This window comes from Anastrepha obliqua, chromosome 3 (assembly GCF_027943255.1).
Source record: "Anastrepha obliqua isolate idAnaObli1 chromosome 3, idAnaObli1_1.0, whole genome shotgun sequence".
Lineage (NCBI taxonomy): Eukaryota > Metazoa > Arthropoda > Insecta > Diptera > Tephritidae > Anastrepha > Anastrepha obliqua.
Window position 1 is genome coordinate 49,404,005 of NC_072894.1, and position 26,546 is coordinate 49,430,550.

Sequence of the window (26,546 nt, forward strand, 5' to 3'; positions counted from 1 at the left end):
CCTCTTCAATATTTGTAAATGCAACTGAAGTTCAACATTGCAATAAAAAACGCGTACGAAGTTTGGGCCAAAAATACAGGTGCAACAAAACAGTAGTTAAGATTCTTTACAAATTTATGACCCCAAACTTAAATCTTACGAAATTATATAGTTTTATAGAAGTTAGCGACGCAGTTTGATTTTTTTTGGAATTTAACTGCTAATGGTTGACCGTTAAATCGTATTCGCTGGCATACACAGTTTAAAGTTTTTTAACACCATGTTCGGTGAACAATTTTATGTGAATTTTTGTCTTTTTATACCCAATGCCTCCATATGCGTATTGGGCCTTTTGCTAGCTGGTTTAGTTAACATATATAATATAGTATAAGTATAAAAAAATATGCACCCAAATGTTAGTTTTTCGAAAAATGTGCTCAAAGTCCAGTAAGGGGATCGTACCTAGAATCTTTACTTATGCCTCCAAAGCTCTTTATGGGATCTCTTGGTCCAAGTGCTATGTTGTGGTAAATTGGTAGAGGGGAAGCTACTTAGCTACTTGGCTACGTACTATGCATTTTTCAGACAGTCAATCAGCTTTACAGTCATCTTTAACCAATTCACAAATTATCAGACAATGCAAAGAAGAACTTAATGCCTTAGCGCGCGCGATACACATCACACTCCTCTGGATACTTCGCTATAGGAACATAGAACGAATTAAGAAAGCTGATGAACTGGTAATACAGGGGAATCCTATAACGAAACCGAAGCAGTAGAAACAGGATGTCCCCAAGAAATGTGCAAAAGGCAAATCTTCTCGCTATTCCAGGAGCAGGCCGTTGACAGATGCAAAATAACTAAACGAACGTGGTCCAATTTCAACAAATCTAGAACTGGCAAGTTGCTAAGAAAGCTACGAGCAAACATATTACATAAAAGAAAATATACGACATAGGCAGATTTGTAGTCCAATCAAGATGATAGGACTAATAAGAAGCAGTGGTTCTACAAGTGGTGTATCAAAATTGTATCTTTGTGCTAATTGGGTCTGGGCTGTTCCAGTCAGACAACACCTCCATGACCACCAGCATTAGCTATATTAACAAAGTGTAGTGTAAGCCATTTTTTCCTCATTGTTAAATATATCAGTAAACATAAGCAACACAGCGGTTGGAGACCCCAGAGCCTGCGAGCTAATTAACCCAAAATGGGAGGAAATTGAAGAAAGTGGATCCGAGAAGGTGTTCATTTCACAAAAATTCCCAAAAATTCTCCGTAAGATTCATTGGCGCGTTCTATACTTGCTTACAGTAGACATTGACACTCAAGACGCGGATAGTCTCGTTCAGAAAAAAGCTCCTCAAAAAATTTAGAATAGTAGGATTGTCTTTTATATTTTGTGCTTTCGTGATGATGAGCTATAAATCGATATTTTTCTTTTCATTTCATCATTTCATAATTTTTCATTTATTATTTTCACTTTCGAACTTTATGTATTCCTTTTTCAGTGAATTTCCAAAAGATGGGAAACTCGCAAAAAATTTCGTGCGATAATTTATTTCGATTTCTGTAGTGGATTATCGAGGCATGAGTGCATTGGTCAATCTACTTCGACTTGTGGCATTCAAGCACCACACTTAGCCACTTAGCTGGTTGAAAGAGTTTCCACGTGACTGTCGCCCCTTGCAGGATGGACGAATTAATTAATTTGAGAACATGTCAGTTTTTTGAACATTTGCTATAAGAAGTACTTCTACTTGTAGCATTTATAGACTTTTATAACTAAGAGCTTTGTGAAGAGATGGGGTCATAAATTGTAGGGTGCGTGGGTTGTTTTGCCATATAGGTAAGTGATGGTGTAAGTGATGATGGGGGGGCCTATGCGTTGGGTTCAAACAATGCATTGCATATTCATTATTTGTCTTTTTATGTAATTTACTTATTATAAATTTGTTAATTTACTTAAAACTCTTTTTGTAAGCTATTTGAAATTAGAAATTATTCGGCAATAACATTCTGAAGGCCACTAGCCGAGTGCCTAACATGGCGTCAGCGCGTTTTTTACTATTTATACAAACTGTTGTTGGTTTCTTGTAAATTATCGCCATTGGTACGCGCTACTCGCGAATGTTGTTTTTGCTTGCTTCTTTTAAGCTCCATGAAACATACTCGTATGCATGTATTAGAATTGCAGAAAACTTGTATTTGGTTGCTGAAACGTGTTTCACGATGGTAACGCCAACGGCTCCATCGTCTGTGGCTTATTGCTGAAGCTACGTGCTTGACATCTCTGGCCATTGCAAAAAAATATGACAATATGGCGATAGTAAAAATTTCTACATTATTTGCGTAAATCAGCGCAAGCTAAAGATTGGTAACTATTTACAAATAAATATTCTTGTGCAATAGTGCTCCACCCGCGAGCCTGCTTGGATTATTTGCGTGCAAACAAGTTAAACTGCTGTCGCCGTCGCTGTTGCTGTGGCGGTCGCCGTTTTGCAAATTAGATGGTGCAGCAACGTTAAGTGTCCGCCATGGCGTATGAATGTGCGCGGTTGTATGCGTCTTAGCTTTAATGCATGACGCTGTCATTGATCAATGTTCGGTAAACTATTTGCGATTACCAATTTGCAATAGTACATCAAATTCTGGTCACTGCATTTTGTATGCATTTGTTGACGTGTTTCGATGGTAACTATTGCTGTTGCTAAGGCGATGATGGCTAGCGATGGCGCTTCTTCTTTTACATTGCCATAAACATACATACGTATGCTCCTATGATATTTGCAGATTCTAAACCGTTGCAGTAGCGCATGCGTTGACGCGTGCCATGCTGCATTGATCGCTCAAAACTATAAAATGCATTTGCACTGCACTGCAAAAATTATTCTTGCCTACCTTTGAGCGAGCAAGACGTGCAATTACCGCATTTAAACGGTAGCGCTAAAAAATAGTGAATAAAAGACGGACGCCATAACACACGGATAACTAAAAAGTGAAATTACTTACGTAATATTATTTATAACTTGCATTTTGCCAATATGAAATTGGTAAGTGAATGTGAACGTGTGACTTATATACAATTGCATACATCAACATTTACAAGGATAACGCAATATTAATGGACTTTTTCTTCTCTACAGATGCTAGTCTTGAGTTTTTTGTGCCTACTTGCCGGTAGTTTGGCTGCACCACAAGCTCCTGTCGAAATTTTAGAACAAGAGGTGGATAATATTGGCATTAACGGTTATAAATTCAGGTAAGTTAAACAAGACTTTTGTTTTTCCTATTATGCCTGTCTATTCTGGTAAACGATATTCGATTTAATCAAATGAGAATTTCAAATGCTGAATGCAAAAATAGTATCCTTCTGCTCCCACTCGGGTGGGGCGACAAACTATGAAGAAAAAACTTATTTAGAAAGGCACTATCTTGTTTTACTTTGAAGTTCGTATCGTAGCTTATGACCTAAAACAGATATAAAACAAATATTCACAAACTCGTTAAACTTTTTCCCACCTTCATTGCTAAGAAATCTTCCTGGCTACTAGCGAGAAGTTACTTAGATAATCGGTTTTAAATACCTACTGACTCAACATTTGAAAAACGAGATGGTCAAATGCATTTACTCGTTGAATTGATGAACCTAAAATTTTGTTAGATTTGCACCAGCATTCGCAAGCAAATATGAAATATTGTTTTTTATATTTGCTTGACAATAAAATGCGAAATATGAGTAGGATCTTTTGTTCACTGGTGCTTGTGGGCAAAGGCACTTTACCCTGGATTCGCAAGGCGAAATACCATTGAAATTACCACTATGTGTGTTACTAGAGATGCCATAATAAGGGACACTAATGGAATCACGTAGGTGTCTGTGCACATTATTAGCACAAGAAATGATATTTTCTGGATCATCTCTAAGGATTCCATATAACAATCTCTGTATTGAAGCAAAGCAACTAATATTAACTGCCCTTAAAAACCAATTTCCAAACTTGTAGCCGCCCTTATCGGTCATCAGTGGGCGATCGGCCCTCAGGCAATAAAACTAGGTTTACCTTTTAATCCCCATTGCAAAAGTCGTGGCGACTTTTCAGAGAAGAACGCTTTTGAGCATGTTCTCTGCAAATGTATGAGTTTGGCAGCCATACGATTAAGGTCACTGGGTGGTTCTTTCTTCGACAGCCTGGGGCAGTGCTACAACTTAAGTTCCATCAACCTTCTTTGCTACATCAACAGCTCTGGTTGGCTGTAGATATCTTCCTCATGGAGGTCTCAGAATGGTATCAAAACGGTGCTTTAGTGCTCCTTGGGGAGTGCCAGTTTGGTTCACCTAAATACTTACTCTTAGAAAAGTTAACACGAAATATTATTTGTATCATGAAAAGGAAGAACTTCTGAAAGCAAGCACTCCAGCTTTATAGTAATTTGAGTTTCAGGTTATGAGTTAACCATTTTATATGTAATGTGACACTCTGGATACTCCTATCCAAAAGTGCAACCTTGGGGATAGGTAGATGCCGCTACATTTCACCCACAGCTTTTCATGATTTTGTGACGTAAAAGTTTTCCCAAGCTATTGTCAGCAAATGCGAAATATGAAAAGCTCTGTGATGTACTTTTTTGATTCCTTTGTAATACACATTTTTTACTTTGTTATTTCTTCAAAACTCTCCAACTGACACCTATTGGTCGTTTCTCAAGAACTTAAGACCTTCTAATAGAACATGTTATGCAATTTAAAACTGGGTACTGTAATATTAGCAGAAAGTAAGTAATAAATCTGTCCATATGGCATCAATGGTGGCTCGAATATTGAAATAAATAAATTGTTAAACGCTGTATGACAAGTTGCGCCGTCTTCTTGGTCCCAAATATCGTCGCTGATTTGCTGATTAATTTTTAGAAATAAAAACTCAGTCAGCATGGCTCGATAGCGCTTGCCATTCACGATGACGGCAGCTTTTTTCTCAACTCGAAATAAATAGGGATCGATGATGCCGCCAGTGCTCTCTCTGTCAAACCAAAGCTATCAAACCGATAGTTCTCATGCAGCTAAAAAGGCATCCGATGAATCGGTCACTCCACTTCTACTTTTGCTTAATTTTTTTTTTCCAAAAAAGTTTGAAATTGGACTCAATTAGGGAACGTAACATAGTCCCAAACCAATATTTCATCTACTTTGAGTTATGTTAAAACTCTTACGCTCCTGAAATTCCCATGCTATTCCCTTATATGGTATATACATATAATTGCCGCTTACGACCTTTATTTGGTGGTTGGTTGAGATCCTTGTCCTTTTTGTGGTGTGCATCTTAACATTATTCTACAATTGTAGGGCCCTACAGTTGTACGCCACCTCCGAACAGAAGATTGTTTTTCATGAGGGACTGTTTTATGTCAGAAATAAACTCGGAGACTTCCTATTGCCTGACGAAGGGCAACTGCTATTAGAAAATATTTTTCTTTAATTTTGTGTGTCTTGCCTGGGATTTTGAACCTCAGTGACAATTATAATTCCTAATTCAATTTTAGTAAGTAAAAAGCAATTTTTTTCAAAAATGCGAAAAATCTGCTGAAAAACTCAAATAATTAGCAACGTACTTATTATTTTGTTCAACTTAACAACTTTAACATAAAATTCACACTCTTCTTTTCGTTCTAAAAGATGTTGCCATATCGAATTTTTTAAAATCAAACCAATATTGCTCTCGCGTGCTCTAATAAATTTGGTAAAATTTTGCAGTGGATTGAAAGCTGCATTTTTATTTATATTTATATTTCTGTTTCATTTATATTTAAAGCTTTTTTTTGTTTTTTCATCTCATGACAAATTATTTAAATTACATTTTTTTTTGTTTCATGGTAGATTTTTATTTCTCATAGCTAATTATTTTGGCCATGAGTGATGGTAGAAGGTGGCGCAAAATGAATCACCCTATCGGAAGATTTATACTTTTTGCAAATAGCGTCTTACGTCGATCATATTTGACACTTGTGAATTAGACAGCTGCAGTATACAAGCAGACAAGCAATGCAGCATCTAAAAGTCAAAATAGAGACTTTTATCACTCAAAATCATGTTTTTTTAGTTATTAAAAAGCTATTGAAAAACAAATCGATGATTATTTTTGCGCCAATTTTGTACACGTCTGTTATAAATGCACATTGTTGTTTGTTTTGTAAAATTGTTTTGCTTTACATTTTTGTTTTTTTTTTTCAGCTATAAACTGAGTGACGGCACAACACGTACCGAGGAGGCTGTTCTCAATAATGCAGGCACCGAAAATGAATCACTATCTGTGCGCGGTAGCGTTTCTTGGGTAGCGCCCGATGGACAAACTTACACTATTAATTTTGTGGCCGATGAGAACGGCTTCCAGCCAGAAGGTGCACACATACCGAAATAAGGAAATGTGTAGAGCCACTAATTGAAGCGAAAGGATAAAAACCAATTTAGTAAAAAAATTGCTTAGGTACATCGAAGACAATAGGAAAACAAAAAAACAAAAACAGGAAGTTGTAGATGACGATATGTGTGTGTGAAAAACTATTAAATAAATAAATACAAAAATTGTTACGGTCTCAGTCAGTGTCAAAAGTGTGTGTTTCATTGCAAGGCTTCTATTATTCAAAAATCGTATATGCAGCTAAATATTCTATTATATATTCTGCATTTTTTAAAACTTTTTATTAAATTTTATCAAACGCTCAACCAACATTAGTAATAAACAAACATAAACACATTTTTATGTGCCAACAACAATACAAACACTATATTTAACTTGGGAGAAAATCACTTCTTGGTTTCTCTTGGACTCTCTTCAATTTATCCAGCAGCTATGTATGCTTGTTTAAGCTTGTGGCAAATGTTCACCCACTGGCTGGAATCCATTCTCGTCGGCCGTATAGCTCACTTCGTAGGTGACACCATCATCGCCAACGTATTTGTATGAGCCTTTCACAATGATTGCCTCATCGTCGGTACCGACATTTTTCAGCTGGCCCTCTTCATCATGTTGAGTCCCATCGCTTGTCTCGAAACCATATTTGTAGTTTTCTGGCGTGATATCTGCATCCTGGCGCACAATTTCGACGTGATGTTCTACTGGTGCTTGTACAGCCAAGGTTTGCGAAAAAAGCGCAAAAAATGCAAAGGTAATGACGAATTTCATTTTAGTCGATTCAAAAAGGAATACTATTCTGATTGATTCCACTGCTTAATTCCGAATGTTGCACGATTTCGAGACTGTCAAAAAATTGCCAATGAAGCTTATTTATATGGCTGTCTCCCTAAGAACTTCACCATGAATTAGAGCAAAGGTGTTAATTTTTGAAAAACAGCCAAAAAAAGTTATAAAATTATTTAATATTTTATGTAGATGCTGCGGACTCATGAAAAGGTGAAAATTAAATATAAAACTAAATCAAAGAATTTTAATATGTTTGTGCTTACTAACCCCTACATAGCTGCACATACATGTAAAGGGTGATCAATTTAGAGCTATCGGATTTTAAATTGAAATAAAATAATGGAAATTCGAATTGAGTGAGCAATCTTTATTATTTTTGTGTAGAACAATTCATGAGGTATTTTCAAGATAATCCCTTTCAAATGTTGGATGCAACTACGCCGTAATTCGACTAACCGTAAACACCAATTTTGAATAACTCGGTGGAAGACTTCGGTTGGTATCTCGTGAATAACTTTAGTATGTTGATTTCCAATGCCTCAATCGAAGAATTTAGTCTTTGCATACCCATGACTGTCAAAAGATATGATACCACAGGATCTTAGTGTTCAATCCACTAGTCCGAGATGAAAGATAAATTGCTCCATTATTTCACAGGTTGTATGGCAAGTACTCGTAGTGCCGTCCTGTTGGAAGTAAATGTTGTGGGGAGGCTTCAATTTCCGGCATCAAAAAGTTGTTTTTCATAGCGTGATAGCGTTCGCTATTCACTGTTACATTGGCGCCAGCCTCGTCTTTAAAGAAATATGGGCCGATGACTTCTCCCGCCCATAGGCCTTCCCAAACGGTTGTTTTCAAAGGATGTAAGGGCTGTTCTTGAATGGCTTCAGGTTGCACCCACCTACCTGGCCTGTAGGAGATGTGAAAACACCAGTGTATGCTCGTACAGCTCGTACTGCAGAAAATATTGCTGCTGCTCGCGATAGTGTGGTTGAAGAGCCGTCCTCCTCAACTAGTCGTCGTGCCCAACAATTGCACCTCTCTCGCTCGTCGTTGATGAACATTACGCCTAAAGACTTGCATTTACACGCTTACAAGGTGCAATTGACTCAAGAACTAAAGCCTCTTGACCATTTCAAGTGTCCAAGAGTGATTGCCGAAAAACCAATGCACCCACAAAGAGTGACTGTTTGGTGCGGTTTATGGGCCGGCGGCGTCATTGGGCTGTATTTTTTCCAAAATGAGGCCGGTCAGGCAGTTACTGTAAATAGTGTTTGCTATCGTGAGATGATAACGAACTTTTTATGGCCCGAATTGAAAGATATTGATGAGGACGATATGTGGTTTCAACAGGACGGTGCCACTTGTCACACAGCTAACGAAACAATAGCTCTTCTGCGCGAAAAATTTGATGGCCAAATAATCTCACGTCGCGGCGATGTCAATTGGCCGCCAACATCATGTGATTTGACACCGTTGGACTTCTTTCTTTGGGGTTATTTGAAAGAAAAGATGTACGTCGATAAGTCAGCAATAATTCAAGAGCTAAAGTATGAGATAATTCGGCACATAACTGCATAGAACCTCAATTATGCCTCAGCGTCATCGAAAATTTGGAGCATCGGATGGAGGTGTGCTGCCGAGACCGCGGCGGCCATTTGGGCGTTGTATTGTGTTTCATACGTAATTAAGCCATACCAGTATTATCATAATAAAGAGAAATGACAATAATTTCTTAAAAAAATTGTATTTTATTCAAAATCAACACCGGCCCTTGAAACTTCACCACCCTTTACTTAGTTTGACAGTAGTTACGCGGGATCTGCCAAAAAAATCCTATTGGAAAAAGTACCTCCAATCTGATCACCCTTTATGTATATGTATATATATATACAATAAGTTATCCTTTTTGGATGCCAAAATTTAAAAATAAACACGGGTACGCAAAATAACGGTTTTGGAGATATGGAAAGCTACTGATGTCTCAAACATTTATTTCCAATCAATCAGTGCGTATTCTATTGAGAAATTGTTGTTAAGTATATTGTAAGCGTTCAATAACTAAGTATTTTATTTTATATGCAAATGAAGCCGCGGGTGCTATTTATAGTATACGGAGGAAGACTCTCAACATAGTCAGCACCAAAAAAAAATACCAGTCTAACGTTTAGACGCGATAGAAGTGAAACCTTCCGTAAAACAAACTGAGAGAGAATGAGACGAAAGCAGCATTAGGGGCGGGATAATTATAGGTTCATTATAATATTGCTATAAAGTTCATATTTTATTTTCTTCATTTTATTATTATTCATCCTCAATGTTTTCAATTTTATAGCTAAAATATGATACAAATGCTTTGTCAACATTGGTTTCGATGTTGTCAACATATCTTTGAAATACCGCGTCAATTGTTGTTTTTGATCGTGTTGTCGATTCAGTGCGATTGTTACACATTTTTAAATTGAATGTTGTATTGAGAAAGTCAATTAAAGGAACCCCTGTGTCCAATGCAAAATTTACGTTAAAATCGCCACTTAAAATCATTGGAACTTTATCGTAATCTTTTCTAAGTATCCGCGATACTTCTAGTGCATACTTTATTAAATTTTCGTGAATGAATTCCGTGATGCTATTTATTGATTGATTCGGTGAAATATAAATTGCCACAATTAAAACTGTTTTAGTTTTATTTTCTTTTTGTTTTTTTTTTTGTCGATATTCACTACACTTTTCTGCATTATTTTTCGGCATAATTGCGGTAAATATTTAAAAATGAAAATATATACGAATATAAAAATACGGACGCAATACAGCACAAGCGGTTGCTATTATGAGCGTCGTAACGCGTATATTACACAGACGTACTAACATACACACAAACATTCGTAGGACGCTTGGTGTAAGCAAGTATTGGGTAGTGTAGTATAGGTATACATAATGCCTTCTCGCTCACCGTGGCTCCGTAATACGCAGGCGCGCACACATACGTACTAGCACACATACAAACATACATACGTATGACGCTTGAACTAAACACCAAAACAAGTAATAGGCAGTGTAGTATACATACTATAATACTCACTATACTAGCGTTGCCCAGCAATACGCAGCCATACATATATACGTATATCAACATATGACGCTTCGTAGTGTCGCTTTTTCGTTTCATCGAGTCTCAAATCACTCCCAACGATACTAAAGAAGTTTTCGCTTAAAAAAAGACAACGTTTAAAATTAATTTCATTTTTGAAAAATGCGATATTCTAATACCTGAACTCTTAACGTATCTAAATACGATATCGCAACAGAAGTTGTATGTGAGCCACCCGAGTGGCAAACCTCCACTTTTCATTAAATTCTACTCCTGAGGTTTATAAACCTAACCAAATTCAATGAATTAATGTTGTTCGGCTGGATGTAACATTTGACGCAAACTCCTGTCGATATCATCACATTGTGTTTTCTTTCCCTTGCAATTACTCAAGCTTAACTAGCCTTGCGAAATCTGATCCCTGATGAAATTTAGAGACAGAAGAATCTCTTTCGTTGTTAAATATCGACAGTCAAGCCGTTCAATAAATATTACGATACCTCGAAACTCAAACCCAGTTGACAATGTGAATGACCGCGTTAACACCAAGTTAAAACTGTGGCGTCTTTCTTCAATGCTTTGCCAAAACTCTATGTTGCAAGCCAAAACTCTATGTTGCTGCTGGTTGTCCGAAAAAATTGTAATATTTACTTGGGGCTTGGACACCTTAGCGAAAGACCTTAATCAGTTCGATATGCAATTAATAAAGAAGAAGAGCGTAATTCTTATTCTGATCTCCCTTTGCAAGCTAGAAAAGCATTGATTCCTTGCATATAAGCACAATTAATTGCCTCCATTGAAAAATCAAATTCCACACCTTCTACTTCTAATTTGTTTACAAGATATTCGAAGTTAAAATTTATTTTAAAAACCATAATTTCTAATCCATATTTTCGATACGAAGCTAAAAGATGATGAAACAACACCACACGGCAAAATATTCAAGTCCACATTTGCATATTAAATAGATGATAATGGTGATGATGATGCAATAAAAAACTGATGAAATTCAATAAATTGTTTATGTGCGTGATGTAGGCAAGCTTTATGAAATAATTTGTGTAGAATTCCACCCATAAGGTAGAGGAAACCTCTTATTTCCTCAGAAGTCTCAGAATCTTAGTTCTATTTTAAAATGTAATAAAAATAACAAATATCAAATCAAAGTTTTATGGGCCGCTTGCTCACAAAGGGGTCTTTCTATTTATTTTTTCACTTTTTATACATAAATTTTGCCCCAAAATTGTGACGTAAGTTCTCGCATAATTTTTATAGTTCGATGACCGGCGTTGAAGATAAAAACCATAATGATCGTGTCAACATCGCTTACTACATACAAATACGTTGTACACACTTACCTACATACATTCATAGACACACAAGTATACAAAATTTAATGCTACTAGTTTTCTGAGACGATATTGAAAGATTCAAATATCATTTCCAGCATATTTTATTACATCTCGCTTTGGCAAAACGTGTGCTTTGTTGATATAAATTGTATTCTAATTTCGGATTAAAAAGCAATAATATGCAAATAATATTGGCTATGCAGAATATATGTGTACGTTCGTTATCGTTTTCGTCGCTCTATTCGCTGTGGCTTATGCTGCCTCTGCTACCCATGAAGTGGAGATTCTGGAATTGACATCTGATGTTGAGCCAGAGTTCAGCAGGTACTCGTAGGTTATCAACAAAATACCCAAGATCTAGCTTTCAATGATCCTAATCCTTTAGTCCACCTAATAAAGATTTTATAATTTCAAAATTAGTCTCGGACATGACAAAATTTTTGCTTTTCCTTATTTCCCCTGAAGGCCAGCGAAGGTACAGCATAACAAAAAGATGATCGAAAGGTCAACGCTGCTGTCGAAGATAAACACATTGTTACACATTGACACCTTCTCCTTTGACTCCTAGACTTTGAAATACATTGCTGATGAGAATATTTTTTTGAGTATTCATTGACATTTCATCATAGCAAGAGCTACGCCTCAATAATATTTAAAAATCGTTTGTGAAAAATGTTCATCGCGCACTCAGTCCAACTTATCATGTGCAGCGATAAGGCCCATTTTCGACTTAATGGCAATAAGCAAAGTTGCCGTATTTGTGCTGAAGAGCAACCCGAAACTATTCAAGAACAGCCACTAGAGCTGGAGGAATTATCGGGTCATATTTTTCCAAAGACGGGGTTGGCGGCAATGTGGCATTGAAATGCAAACGCTATCGCATAATTGCAAACGACTTTTTATTGCCGGAATTTAAAGCCCGTGAGCTCGACAATATTTGGTTCAACAAGACGACGCTACTTGCCATACAGCCCGTGAAACAAGGGAATTACTGCATCGGCATTTCGGTGAGAAATTTATCTTTTGTCTCGGACCAGTGGATTGACCACGAAGATCGTGTGATATCACACCTTTAGGCTTTTACTTGTGGGACTAAGGAAAGTCTAAGGCGGCCGCAGTGGCCGAATAGGTTGGTGCGTGACTACCATTCGGAATTCAGAGAGCGAACGTCGGTTCGAATCTCGGTGAAAGATCAAAAATTAAGAAAAAGTTTTTTCTAATAGCGGTCGCCCCTCGGCAGGCAATGGCAAACCTCCGAGTGTATTTCTGCCATGAAAAAGCTCCTCATAAAAAATATCTAAATGAAAAATATATATTGTAAAAGAAACGTCTAAATGTTTTATGAAGATACCGACAGAACTCCTCCAGTCAGTCATTCAAAATGTAGTGCATACGTATGACTAAATTACGGCGCAGTTGCGACCAACATTTGAAAGGGATATCTTTAAGAAATAAATGTTTGGTTCGACACAAAAATAATAAATATTGCCCAATCGATTTGAATTTTCGTTGTTTTATTTCAATTTAAAATCCGATACCTCTAAATAGACCACCCTTTGTTTATGAGGTTTTGCATTGTTTCGGCAGCGAGCCGCTTTGACGTTGTAGCAAGCTTTCCAAGCTTAACCTAACTGCATGTTAAAAATTATCAGGTACCATAAGTCCATTTTCGTCTTTTAGGTTGGGTGCCAGTAGGTGATAAGGTAATAAGTATGGATGCCTGAACACAAATTGACTTCAGTCACGAAAAGCGTAAATTATTGAAGTCATTGGAATCATTCTGCAACTACGTCTACTGCCTTTGTATGCAACAAACATTTCGATTTGTTTATTTAATATATTTTAAGTCTATTCTTAAACCAATGGGGTGTTACATACTTACAGACCAAGATTACGATTCATATAGTTTATAAAATTAATAATAAAAATAAGTAATTTGAAATGGCATTCCAAATGAGTGTACATAGCTCCAGTTTGAGAAAACTTTCATGAATCGAAATATGTAAAAATTATATAATATAATATTATACATATATTTTCATTAACAGCTTATTGAATTGTAAAAGCGATCTAGCAAAATTTGTTTGATGTAAATTTATAAAAAACAAATAATTATGTCGCAAGTATTTAAGAGGAACATTAAAAGCTACACTCGTATGTTCTAACAACCCACTACTGATATTCGCCTTAACAATTAAAGAACTCACCTCCATTCATCTGCATTCAATGGAATGCAAGCCAATCGCCTTCTGCAAGTCTGTCTCGATAGGAAACATGGAAAAGGCATCGACATCTCAATTATAATTAGCGATAAATAAAATCTCCAATTGGAAAGCAAGTCTGTGCATATGAACTTCCGCCGAGACCGAAATCATACGAGTATATAAATGGTACACAAGTTCCCTACTCAAATACTGCAAAATACTTGGAGACGACTCTCGACGCCAAGCTAGGATGGAACGCCTTTGTAAAGGAAAAGAAAGAAGAAAGGAATCAGCAATATATATAAACAAATTTGAAAGCCTATTTCGTCCTACGGCGCACACTTATGGGGCTGCTCTAGCCAAAGTAACATTCAATTTATATAAAGGTTCCAGAATAAAATTATTAAATGTGCAGTCGGTGCTCTGTGGTTTATAAACTCGGTAGCGGACACAATAATAAACGCAGCAAAAGCCCACAATACAAGATTAAAAAACCAAGTAATTACGGAGGCATCTATTCTTGTTTCTGGGGTCCCGGTGGTCTAAAGATTGAAACATTTATGGTATTTTCAGGAATTGTTTTTACAATAAAAAAGTGTTAAAAACGTAATTTAAATTTTTTTGGCTTTTTATTTAACTTCTTTTACACACAAAAATGAAAAGAATTTTAAGAAAGGCATCACAAAAATTGGATCTGGACGGTGTTATCCATTTTGGCTTTTCAATCTATCTTAATTACAAAAACTAAAAAAATTATTAACCAGTATGACTGTAGCTATGCCCAGTACTAGAATAAAAAATAAAAAAAAAATTAATTCAGACACCAGGCCGGAAAAAGTAGTTTTGCTGTTGTGTAGTTGATTTTAAAGTAAACTAAATAGAATCACACCTTCAGTGTTGTATGTAGGCGCAATGTAAAATGCAAAAAAAAGAAACTTATGTATAAATTATTATTAGATGTGTTTTTTTAGGTGCACATGTATCTGCGCTTAATTTCGTCTTATATATATTAATATAGTTTGGGGAAAAAGACATGACGATAATCATTTTTATTATAAAAAAAATGATAAGATATTCTATTATCGACATTTTCTCTAACATCAAAAATGCCTGAACGGAATCGACGAAACCAAAATTGCACTTAACATAATTATCTGTAAAGTATCGGCACCATAAACGTCATTAACAGTTTCAGCGGGTTGGCTTGCATTTCCGTCTTTATCAAGGAAACACTTTAAAATGTAACGAAGTTTCTCTTTGTTGATTTCCATTGTTAACACCCTGTAATTCACAACTGAATGGAACAAATAGAAAACAGTAAAAGAATTTTTTAGTGTGAAATATCACTTTGACAACGAGGATAAACTTTTCCTCCAACATTGTTGAACATTTATGTGAAGGACGGAAACAAACTTCAGTAAATAAGGGTTTTTCGATGTCAAAGTTCTTTTAAATCTGGCTTTAATAACATCAACTACAATGTGTATCACTAAGTTCGGTGGAATGTTGCTTCAGCTCTTTTTGAGAGGTAGTATTATGTGTATGGAAGGTGCATCTGGGCGGCCGCTATAACCGAATGGTCTGGTGCGTGGTCGGTGAAACACCAAAACGAAGAAAGAGTTTTTTCTAATAGTGGTCGCTCCTCGGCGGGAAATGGCAAGCCTACGAGTTTATTTCTACTATGAAAAAGCTCATCATAAAAAATTAAAAAAAATATCTGTCGTTCGGAGTCGACGCCACAAATAGGACGAGGAGCTCGGCCAAACACCCAGAAAGGGTGTACGCGCCAATTATGTATATATATAGATAAGATGCATCTGGTTAACCTTTGTTTTAATATGACAAACCTGGTTATGTTTTCCTAAGCAACCATATATTTTTCCAAATACTTTTGAGAATTCAATGTCTTAGTATCTGAAAGGTATAAAAAAGTTATATGTTGAGCAAAACAAAAATATTGGTGCAGTTTTATAGGCGCGGAAGATTATTTTTAAATTTCCAACTTATACCCTTATACATATATACTTGTACAAGATAGATATAGTTTTCAAATTTGAGTTTGAATTTTAATAGATAAGAAGAATAAGAATAAGGCTATAGAAATAAGTGGTTACATCAAATATTGGATTTTTAAACTTCCAAGTAAATTTTCTTAGTATACAATTGGTTACAGTAGCCCAGCATAGTCCAATTTTATAGACGCATGCAATTTTCTCAACTGTTATGTTATCGACATGAGTCGTTACGAGCCATTTGTTTCAAAAGCATTACTGGTATGACAGACGTATACAATCAAATGAAAAATTAAACCAAGGAGGAGAGAAGAGAATATTTCACTATTAATTGTAGAAGAGGGAACTGGCGGTAGGGCGAATGGCGATGTGGATGAAGATGGTGAACGAAGTAGTCCTGCAGATGCAGAAGGAACACCAAAACGCCGCACTTCAAGGAGGCTTTGCCTTTAGCTTTTTTCACATTCGCGACGTATTAGATGTAGTAGAGGATCCTCTTTCTTCCATCAGCAACCCAATTATGAATAAAATGGCTTTCTCGCGGAGCTGGCTAAGACTTAGCAATTTAGTTGTGATTAACATTTAATTAATCTTTGATCACTATATTTTTTAGGCTGATGCTGTGCAATGCCTTCAGAAACACCGACATTATAAGTACAGAAATTTTAGTATAAGGAATGGAATCGAGGCGATGCTTCAACTCGTGGTTGAATTGAATCAGGGGTCATCAGGCTCTCAGGATATATTTGCAGAGGTTATAAAAGAAAAATTAAAAATCACAGACCATACTAAGACACCATATTTTATTAAGACGTTTGGAAAATTCGTATTCACACAATGGCTAAGGTTCGATTTTGCTCATTTTAAGTACCAATAAGTATAGGATGTGTGTGGCATGCATACAAATCCAAATTTTTCCTAGAATTGTTCGTTGCATAGGCAGGCGTGCGGATGCGCTGCCAGATATATTTCCCTCATATATATATTTTCCCAGCATTCTAAATATTTTTCTATATATGGTACATTAGTACAAATGTGCCGCTATATTTACTTCTACAAATAACCGTTATATTAACATAATTATAATACCATAGTGGGCACTGTTTCAAAAATCGTATAAAAAAATGAAAAGAAGTAAGCAAAACTAGTTTGCTAATTTATCGGCTCTGTACGATGTGCGTACTCAAATTTAAGAATTAATAAATTCCTTTTGTTTCTTCGTTTACTTATCATCACAAATAGCAGTAGTTAATGGCCAATTTTTCGCATAAAAGCCCGTTGTCAATTTATCAACCACAACAGTTAGTAGTCTGATTTTGTCGTCTGCACACACAGCAAGCAATTCACAAAACATATCAAAATGAAATTCGTTATCGTTTTCGTTGCTCTCTTCGCTTTGGCTTATGCTGCCCCAGCTGCCCCTGAAGTGGAGATTCTGGAGTTGAAATCTGATGTTGAACCAGAGCAATACAGCTACTCGTAAGTTATCAACAAAATACAATTTTGGTCTTAGTCCTTTAGTCCATTTGATGAGGATTACACAATTTAGGTTCGAACTCAACTACTAATAACAAATGATTTGCTTTACATTATTTCAGCCTGAAGACCAGCGACGGTACAGCAAAGCAAGAAGATGGTCAATTGGTTAACGCTGGTGCCGAGGATGAACACATTGTCGCCCGTGGCTCTTACTCCTTCGTTGCTGATGATGGTCAGACCTACACTGTCAACTACATCGCTGATGAGAACGGTTTCCAACCACAAGGTGCTCATTTGCCAGTCGCCCCTGTGGCTTAAGTCGGCATTTGTTATTTGAGTGTGATTTTGTGGAATAATTGTTAGCTTAAGTGTGTGGAAATATGTTAAAAAAATAAAATTAAATGTAATACTTAGTAAAAGTAAGAATTTTCATGACATTTTTAATATTCGGAACCTTCGAAAGTGTTAAGTTAAAAGATTGAGTTTAAGTGCTCAAAAGAAAAATATGACAATAAGTGGGACAAATTTTAATTTTTGAAAGTTCTATTCGTCTTTCAACCAGCAACACGCTACTAATTGAAATCCTGTCTATGCCTCTGCTGGGATGACTGGAAACTTGAAAGAAGCCTACTTAATGTGAAAATTATAGAGCTGGCTACTTCTTCTATAAGCTACTGGCTAAGATGACATACTTACCATATAATCTGCCTTTGTCTCGCTAAAACCATTCATAATATTCCTCTCTATCATACGGTTTGCTGAAACCCTAGCAGCAGGACGTAGCAGCTGTTTAAGTGAACATAGTAAACAACAATTTACAAAAATGTTTTTTACTATTTTTGTTCGTATAATTTGTTCTTCTCGGAAAAAGCAACCGCAGTTGCTTAGCTCTATGCTTCAGTCTTGTGGAGGCACCTTCTATAAGCCAATGTCTAGTTCATAGAGTTTGACCACACCATAGTATAAAATACGAAGAAATAAAGGTAAATACGAGTAGTTGAATGTTTTTGATGACTGTGTTTTTCATATTTAATTCAATTCTAATGAAAAATAAATGTAAATCTGAATGAAAAATAAATTTGAATGTACATAATAACATGAAGATTGGAAGTTTATTACTTTTTCGTAGCAAGCTTGTTTGCTGTAAATTGTTGTTACACCAGCAGCGATCAATAAAGCAAAGAAGGCATATAATTATTTTTGTGTAACACCTTTCCATGGCTTTGGTTTCGTTACATTCGTTCTGAATCTTTGTATATGCATTAAAAATAATAATGCATTTCATTTCTTCGGTAATAAAATTATGAAATACATTAATTGGAGTCGAAGCTTTATCAACTGAACATCACCTCATTGACGTAAAAAGTTAGGTGCCTGACTTCTAAAATAATCTAGTTTGGTGTTTGTCCATTTGGTACCGTCCATTGACGATGAACTAAGCTCTTCATATTTGATATCTTTATCAAAAATAAGTTACAATACTTCTTTATCCAAAACAGTGTTTTTTAAATAACTGTTCCTTTTAGATAAAGGCGATATCACGGGATCGGACGAACAGAAACGAACGTTCGTTAGATATTCCATAGTGTTTTTTCGTGAACTTTTTTTTATGATGCTCGCGATAATATAGAAGTTTTTGTTTCTGAATCTATAAATCAGTTCTTCGCCTACACCAATTAATGGGGATGCAAGTTCTGGTTGATCCAAAAAGCGCGTGGCTGTATTGCCATTGTTAGTGTAGTTAGTCTTATGGTGTTTACTTAACTTAATTTACTTACTTAATGTGGACATCTGACCAAATACACGATTTAATTTTTTTAGCCACTCTTTCATTAGCATTCATCTTTGACACAAACTAGGGCGCGTTTCGTTTGCCAGCTTTATATAGGCTAGAGTTCGCCGCTACATTAAGCTCATCACTACGGGATTTGTTAAAATGGAAGAAACTTTGCGAACTTGTGTTTTGGAAACGCAATGTGTGAACTTCTTGTTCTTTTGATCGGGACTAATTGCCGAATCAACTAACAAAAGACGGTTGTCTAACCACTTCTTGTTTTTTTCCTGAAATGATTGGCCAATTCTGTGGCTATTTTTCCACTTCTCTACTAATTTTCTGAGCTGATTTGCAAAGTTCGTAATCTCACACCTATATTTGGCATTGGTCCTCATTATATTTACTCTTGTCGATAACATTATCAAATATAAATGACTCCATGCTAATAATTTTTTTGAAGGAATTTCCTCATCGTGCCATATACAAATAAGTTTAAGTTTGGTAGACGACATTGTTCCTAAAAAGTTGCATATCATTAAAAGGTGCAAATGTTAGCAGCTGATTTTGCACATTTACCATCACAACGAATCACATTAATAACAAAAAAAGAAAAACAAATATTAGCTTAAATACGGTCGAATTTAGTAATTTCCACTCTCGGAAAGTCTGACATTAAGAAATTTTACAAGGTGTTAACTCTGACTGCAATTTTTAATTAAAAAATATACACACATATCACAAAACCACATTTTTTTAGCTATTCCTTACCTTTTAACTGTTGGCTGCATTGGTGCATTGGTTGCATATTTTTATAAAACAAATTTTATCGAATTCTAAGAGGATGTTTTTCTTTTCTATCTATTCAATACTACTACCTTCGTTAATAAAAATATTTTGATTTATTTCTACAAACAGCACATTCTCACAAAATAGATTTTTTTTATATGAGAACGGTTTGTATTTTTGTGCGCTGATGTATGGACATTTGTATATATATAATAATTAATTACCGTTATATCAAATTGATAGTTAGCTTAAAACTTAGTGAAATAAGTATAATTAGAACTCCAGACCTTTGAGGTGTTGTTAGAAGCATTAGAAGTAAGAACTCCATGCGATGATTTACAGCTGTGGCATTTCTTCGCAATGCTTGCAATCTGCAACGAACATTTGTGGGCAAGCAGTTTTATTACGGAAAAATCTGCGTATTGCCAATTTTAAGTTATACTATAAATTTCTATATAAAAACAACTACAACCAAAATAAAAAAGTGTAGAGGAAAATTTTCAGATAAGTAATTCAAAGATGAAAAAATATAAGTCCGATGAGAGTGAAACCTTTTTTTCACATTATGTGCCTTTGATTGTCTAAATTGTTTGCTTTATAATTTTAAAACTAGGTCACGTTCAGGCGTTCTGGGCGTTTTTAGTTTCGTATGTGGAAGTGTTTTATGTTTAAGTGGTTAGATAAACTTATTCTAAGGATAAATTCTGTGACAAATTTCGCTTATTAAAAATGGAGTGTGGAGCTAAGGGAAATCGCATTGCAGTTATTGCATATCATAAGTCTGGTAAAAGTGCAAGTGAGATTTACGAATTGCTGAAAAAACTTAATATTTAGAGTATGTTTGTTTACGGCACGATTAATCACTCTCTTAAACGTCTGAAGTGACAGATAGAAAAAGAATGTTCACTGTTGGAGAAGTTTTCAATAACTAAAATGACAAAATATATGCTAAAACTTCTAAAAACGCAAAAAATGTTGTTCCAGGGTTCACCATCCATCTCCGTAATGGTTTAGTGGGGAGTGTATTGTAAAGGCGTTACCTCTCTTCGTTTCTGCAAAAAAGTGGTTAAGACCGGGACAAAAGTGTACCAGAAGGATGTCTTAGAAGGCGTGGCGAAGTAGTTGAGCAGTACTTTATTCAATGGAGAACGTTGGATCATGCAGCATCATTCCGCTCCAGCCACCAAGGCAAAAACCACCCAGCTGGCTAAAAAAGATATTCCTGGGTTCGTAGCAGCAGAAGATTGGCAGTCTGGAAGTCCAAATCTGAATGCATTGGACTACAGTTTGTGGTCAGAATTGGATATAAGTATAACGGACTTAACTTGTAATAGAACTTATGACAAGACTAAGTGGAGATTACAATCAGCTCGGCTGGCAAAACGGCAAATACATCCAGACGGTACCCGAAAAGTGGTGTACTATCACCATAAGGCGAAGCTTAGTAATATATGAATTCTTGATGGAATTAGACAACAACGTCTTATCATTTTAAGGTTATGCTGACGACGTAATCATAATATGAAGAGGGAAATTCGAAGATACTTTATGCAACAGACTTTAATTAAGGTTAAAACGGACTAGAAAGTGGTCTGTGCAAAAATCACCACTGTAACACTAACAAGGAAATACAAGCTCAAGCATCTTAAACCAATTTAGTATTTAGGTAAAAAATCCAAAGGGAAGTAAAATTCTTGGGAATAGTACTTGACCAAAAATTACTATGGAAGGCTCACATAGAAAAGATTGCGGAAAAAGCTCACTCAAGTATCATGACATGCAAATCGATTGCAGGGGAAAATTGGGGACGTACACAAAAAATGACTGCCATGAATCGGCAAACCTATGATTTCTTCACGGCACCAACACCTGGTTAAACATATTTTACCAGATGAGGAAAAAGAACTCATCAAATAGGACAAATACTAAAATTTATTACACTCTCTTGTATCTTTCGGATAACTATTAGAATTGGTTTTTTCTTCTTTCTTTCATTTGAATATTAGACGAAACTAAAAATTTGGTAGGCTTTGCTAATTTTGGACAAAAATATTTGCATAAAACATTTGCATAAATATTTGCAACAAAAAAGGTTTCGTTGTTGACGTAAATTTTTACCTTATTCGAGTAAAACTTGTTTCAAAGCATAAATGACCAACATCAAAAAGCCAAATCCGATTGCATGTGTCTTTAAGAATAATGAATAGCATGAGTTTTGGTTTATAGTTTGATTTGACAAAACTTTCGTATAAAAGCTAGTTGCCAATATGTTAACATCAACAGTTAGTAGTCTGATCTCGTAAACTGCACAACCGGCAAACAAACCACAAAACATATCAAAATGAAATTCGTTATCGTTTTTGTTGCTCTCTTCGCTTTGGCTTTTGCTGCCCCACCTGCCCCTGCAGTGGAGATCCTAGAATTGAAATCTGATGTTGAACCAGAGCAATACAGTTTCGCGTAAGTAAAAAACAAAAGCAATCGATTAATTAAATATGAAAAGAGACGAATGCCAGGCAGGATATGAAAAAAAGATTTTTATTTAAATATTCATTATGTGTATATATGGGTTTCATATTACAGCCTGAAGACCAGCGATGGCACAGTAAAGTCAGAAGATGGTCATTTGGTTAACGCTGGTGCTGAGGATGAACACATTGTTGCCCGTGGCTCTTACTCCTTCGTTGCTGATGATGGTCAGACCTACACTGTAAACTACATCGCTGATGAGAACGGTTTCCAACCACAAGGTGCTCATTTGCCAGTCGCCCCTGTGGCCTAAGTCGACGTTTGTTAAAAAATCTGTTAGTTGTTTTGGTATAAAATGAAATAAAAAATTCTTTTATAAAGAAAAATTGACTTTCTATGAGAAAAAGTAATTTGAGTGTTGATACCATACTACTGTGAAAATTTTAATATAGTTACATACATACATACATACTTGGCGCTTACGCCCCATTTGGGTGTTTGGCAGAGATCCTCCTCCTAGTTGTGGCGGGCGTCCTGATGTTGTTTCACAAATGGAGGGACCTAAAGTTTTATGCCGACTTCGAACGGCAGCTTTTTCATGGCAGAATGCACTCGGAGGTTCGCCATTGGCTTTCGGGGGGCGACCGTCGTTAGAAAAAGCTTTTTCTATCATTTTGGGGTTTCATGCACGGAGATTCGACTGGTAGGCACGCATTAACCCATTCAGTTAATGCGGCGGACATTTTAACATATTTAATGAAAATGAAATTGACCTACTGGCTTTGTAAGTTGAAGTCAGCAGTATCAACATTCATTCAACTATATTTTTTTTAACCATGACTTAGATTTTTTATTCGAATCATATCATAATAAGAACAAACAACAATTAGAAGTCAAACTCTTAATAACTGATCTACTTAAATAAAACAACAACAGCATATCTAAGCGATATAAAATATAGTTGCTATTTTCAAGGCCACCACAAAGCCCCATAAAACAGAAATCTTCACTTCAGCGCAGTTGGCATACTAGCGCTCTACATGCATACTTGCAGCGCCATGAAGTCTGTTGCTGTTTTCTCAAATTCATATAAATTATTTTTACACACGCGCTTAGTAGTGTAGGAAAGAGTATTTTAATTTTGTTCACATAACGGTTGTATGAATTGGAATAGATATAAACATACCATATATATGGTCAGAATGTTCAAAATGATGAGAGGACTCGATTTATACTCCGTACATGCCTGGCTGCAGGTACGTGCAACACCTCGAGCAAAAATGTGTACTGGCCGGTAGGGTAAGTAGGAGTGATATATAAATATTTACATATCTACTTATACGAAGTGTGTTCAAAATATAAGGCGAAGGTTTCAAATTTCGCGAGCTACATACATTCGATTTTCGTGTTTTTATGTTGGTGCACTCGGCTTGAAGATATGCTTACGGTTTTAGGAATACGAGCATATTTAGTGTGTTTGTGCATTTAATTTCATTTTTTACACAGGGTTTGATGCAATTCTTTGAACCACTTTTTCAACAGCAGAAAATCGCCGAACACGCAAAACACTTGGCTTATTTATGCCTCTCACAGACAAACTAAACATGCACGTATTGCTGAAACCGTGAAGATATCTTCGAGATGAGTGTATCTGCATAAAAATAATAATAAACGAAAGTCGAATGTACGTAGCCAGCGAAATTTGAAATCGTCTCCTTATTTTTCGAACACACCTCGTATATATAATTATCCTTACACTCTTTATTAGTGTTTTGCCGAGAAATACACTCAGAGGTTTGCCATTGCCTGTCGAGGTGGCTAAATTAAAATGAATTGCTAACTATTACAAATAAGCAAATGCAATGTTTTTTGACATTATTTCCTCTAGATTTTGAAGGCGAACGTTATTTTCTTTTAGTGTTGATTTGGTCGCTGGGTTGGTTTCACATACTTTACTATTGAAATACCCCCAAGATAAAAGTTCATATGTGTAATATTGAGTGACCTGTGTGGTCAGCATATATCACCGTAACATACTCGAATGTGCCTTTACCTACATCAATTCCTTTGCATTGTTACATACAACCGTTATGCGAAAAAAATTTTAATACCTTTGCGCGTAAGCGCGCGGGTGTTTAGAAACAAATGTAGAAGTGGCTGCGGGCCTGAAAGTATTCATAGCGGTACCAGCTGTTGGGAGCAGAGGAAGATGAAGGGCTCATTTGCGTTGGACAGATCAGGTGGAGAAGGACTTGGCTTCACCCATGGTATGGTACCGATACTGTAACAGCTAATTACGTACAATTTTGATTCCGTCGATTCCGTTCAGGCATTTGTATGGTTGTTGAAAATGTCGATAATTTCGAAAATATCAATAAAATCAGAAAAAAAATTATCGGAGTTAATCGGCATGTTAATAGTCGTAGCATTGAAGATCGACATAAAACTGTTTTACCCATTTGCATACAATTTTTACACAAAAATAATGGATTTCTTTTTCCCTAATATATATATTATATTATATATATATATTATATTATATTATATTATATTATATTATATTATATTATATTATTGTATATCTACATATATAAAAATGAAATGATGTTCGTTTGTACGCATTTTTTGGGCCGATACGAGGCCGATTTTATTCGTTCTTTTTTCATATTATAGGGATCCACTAGGGGAAGGTTTTTAGCAAAAAAAAATTTCTTTTAAATATTTTCTTCATATAAAAAAAAGAAAAAATCAAAATATTGTACAAAACAAAACTTGCTCGATTCTTAGATTATTTCGAATCGACATTCATTTTATGTGTACAACTTTTTTTGAATTTTTCGTTATTGTATACAGAAATTTCAAATGATTCGAATGAAATTTTTTTTTTTTTATTTCTTCCATAAAATATTACACCTGTCGTTAGACAATAAGTAATTTGATTTACAAAAAGATGGAATGAGAGTGATATTGAAGGGCCAATGCCCCCAAGCTCATTTAGAAGAAATATATACATATTATTTAAAAACAAGTGGTTAACAAACAATGACATATACGATTAGTTGACAATTGATTACAAGGATTTTGCAAGATCTGTTGGTGTTTGACGGTTAAGCCGACTTTGGGTAGATTTTTCTTTATTTGGTAGTCTTCTCATCATAGGATTTGTCTGCGTTAATAGTCTATTTATGTGTCTTCTGCTAGCGCTTTGTATTGTTTCATCAATAGTATCGATGTCAAGGTCGCGATGAATATCTGCGTCAGGTATGTACCAAGGTGCATTAGTTAAGGTCCTAAGTATTTATGAAAATAATGTTTCAGTTCAATTGAGCAATGCTTTCTTTGACCAATTCTATATGGAAATGAATGCGTTTGCAAACGATGTTTTCGGCTATGAACCAATGTTGGAATCGAATGAAAAAGGAAAGAAACGCGAAATGATAAAAAAAAAATCTTGGAAAATTTAAAATGAATGGAGCTTCATTGGAAAAATTCAAAGGTAATAAGAACATACACAAGATAAAGTTAGAATTCGAATTTTTAGATTTATTTTGTTTATTTCTCATTTTTTCAGAAGTACACCACACAACAACTCATTCCAACTCTGATTTTGAAATCCTGTTGGAATTGGTGATCGATAATTTTGTCACTATAATGGTCAATGGAAATTTGCGTGTATCAGACCCTGCATATTATTTACCATATCATATGGACCAAATGAACACAAAAAAATAATTTAGTTTTGTTTTGATTTTTTGCACCATTTGGGTTTTCAGTTAATACAATAAAAACAATACTGTTTTTTCGTGAACACAAAATTCTAAATTTATTACGTTGTTTGTTTAGAATATTTTTCGAAAGCATGAAATTTTTTCAAAACCAAATTTTCCTCAAAAAGATAAAAGAAATTTCTTCGAAGAGGTGTTTTTCTAAAATTACAAAAAAAAAATTTCAAAAATTTTAAACAAATAAAATAAAATAAAACTTTTTCAAGGGTATGAAATTTTTTCAAAACAAAATTTTCTGAAAACCAAACAAAATTAAAAAAAAATGGTGTTTTCAAAGCATTTCATATTCCACTATTAATAGAGAATACATTTTTTCGAGGGGGTGTTTTTCAAAGCGGAAAAAAATCTTTTTTAACAAATCAATTTAAATTTTTACAAAAGTATGAAATTTTTTCAAGAACAAAATTTTCTCAAAA

At 35.3% G+C, this 26,546-nt stretch overlaps 4 protein-coding genes across 4 annotated transcripts; 3 read left to right on the forward strand and 1 right to left on the reverse strand.

The window, feature by feature from the left end:
- The first annotated feature begins 2,886 nt into the window (after positions 1-2,886).
- LOC129240941 (endocuticle structural protein SgAbd-6-like) lies at positions 2,887-6,586 on the forward strand. Its single transcript, XM_054877019.1, has 3 exons — positions 2,887-3,032; positions 3,126-3,241; positions 6,209-6,586. Exons 1-3 carry the CDS (start codon positions 3,024-3,026, stop codon positions 6,393-6,395), a joined length of 312 nt encoding a protein of 103 aa, XP_054732994.1. The 5' UTR covers positions 2,887-3,023; the 3' UTR covers positions 6,396-6,586.
- A 253-nt stretch (positions 6,587-6,839) lies between these two features.
- LOC129240940 (larval cuticle protein 65Ag1-like) lies at positions 6,840-7,160 on the reverse strand. The gene has a single exon (XM_054877018.1). It carries the CDS (start codon positions 7,158-7,160, stop codon positions 6,840-6,842), a length of 321 nt encoding a protein of 106 aa, XP_054732993.1.
- A 10,014-nt stretch (positions 7,161-17,174) lies between these two features.
- LOC129242331 (larval cuticle protein 65Ag1-like) lies at positions 17,175-17,702 on the forward strand. Its single transcript, XM_054878913.1, has 2 exons — positions 17,175-17,316; positions 17,436-17,702. Exons 1-2 carry the CDS (start codon positions 17,198-17,200, stop codon positions 17,632-17,634), a joined length of 318 nt encoding a protein of 105 aa, XP_054734888.1. The 5' UTR covers positions 17,175-17,197; the 3' UTR covers positions 17,635-17,702.
- Positions 17,703-22,192: 4,490 nt separating this feature from the next.
- LOC129241849 (larval cuticle protein 65Ag1-like) lies at positions 22,193-22,658 on the forward strand. The gene is made up of 2 exons (XM_054878383.1): positions 22,193-22,336; positions 22,460-22,658. Exons 1-2 carry the CDS (start codon positions 22,218-22,220, stop codon positions 22,656-22,658), a joined length of 318 nt encoding a protein of 105 aa, XP_054734358.1. The 5' UTR covers positions 22,193-22,217.
- Positions 22,659-26,546: the final 3,888 nt, after the last annotated feature.

Bases quoted from the DNA above. Each gene is read 5' to 3' on its own strand.
- LOC129240941 (XM_054877019.1), top strand. The intron at 3,242-6,208 runs GTAAGTTAAACA...TTTTTTTTTCAG, and splicing joins ATTAACGGTTATAAATTCAG to CTATAAACTGAGTGACGGCA.
- LOC129240940 (XM_054877018.1), bottom strand. From the start codon at position 7,160: ATGAAATTCGTCATTACCTTTGCATTTTTTGCGCTTTTTTCGCAAACC.
- LOC129242331 (XM_054878913.1), top strand. From the start codon at position 17,198: ATGAAATTCGTTATCGTTTTCGTTGCTCTCTTCGCTTTGGCTTATGCT. The intron at 17,317-17,435 runs GTAAGTTATCAA...ACATTATTTCAG, and splicing joins CCAGAGCAATACAGCTACTC to CCTGAAGACCAGCGACGGTA.
- LOC129241849 (XM_054878383.1), top strand. From the start codon at position 22,218: ATGAAATTCGTTATCGTTTTTGTTGCTCTCTTCGCTTTGGCTTTTGCT. The intron at 22,337-22,459 runs GTAAGTAAAAAA...TTCATATTACAG, and splicing joins CCAGAGCAATACAGTTTCGC to CCTGAAGACCAGCGATGGCA.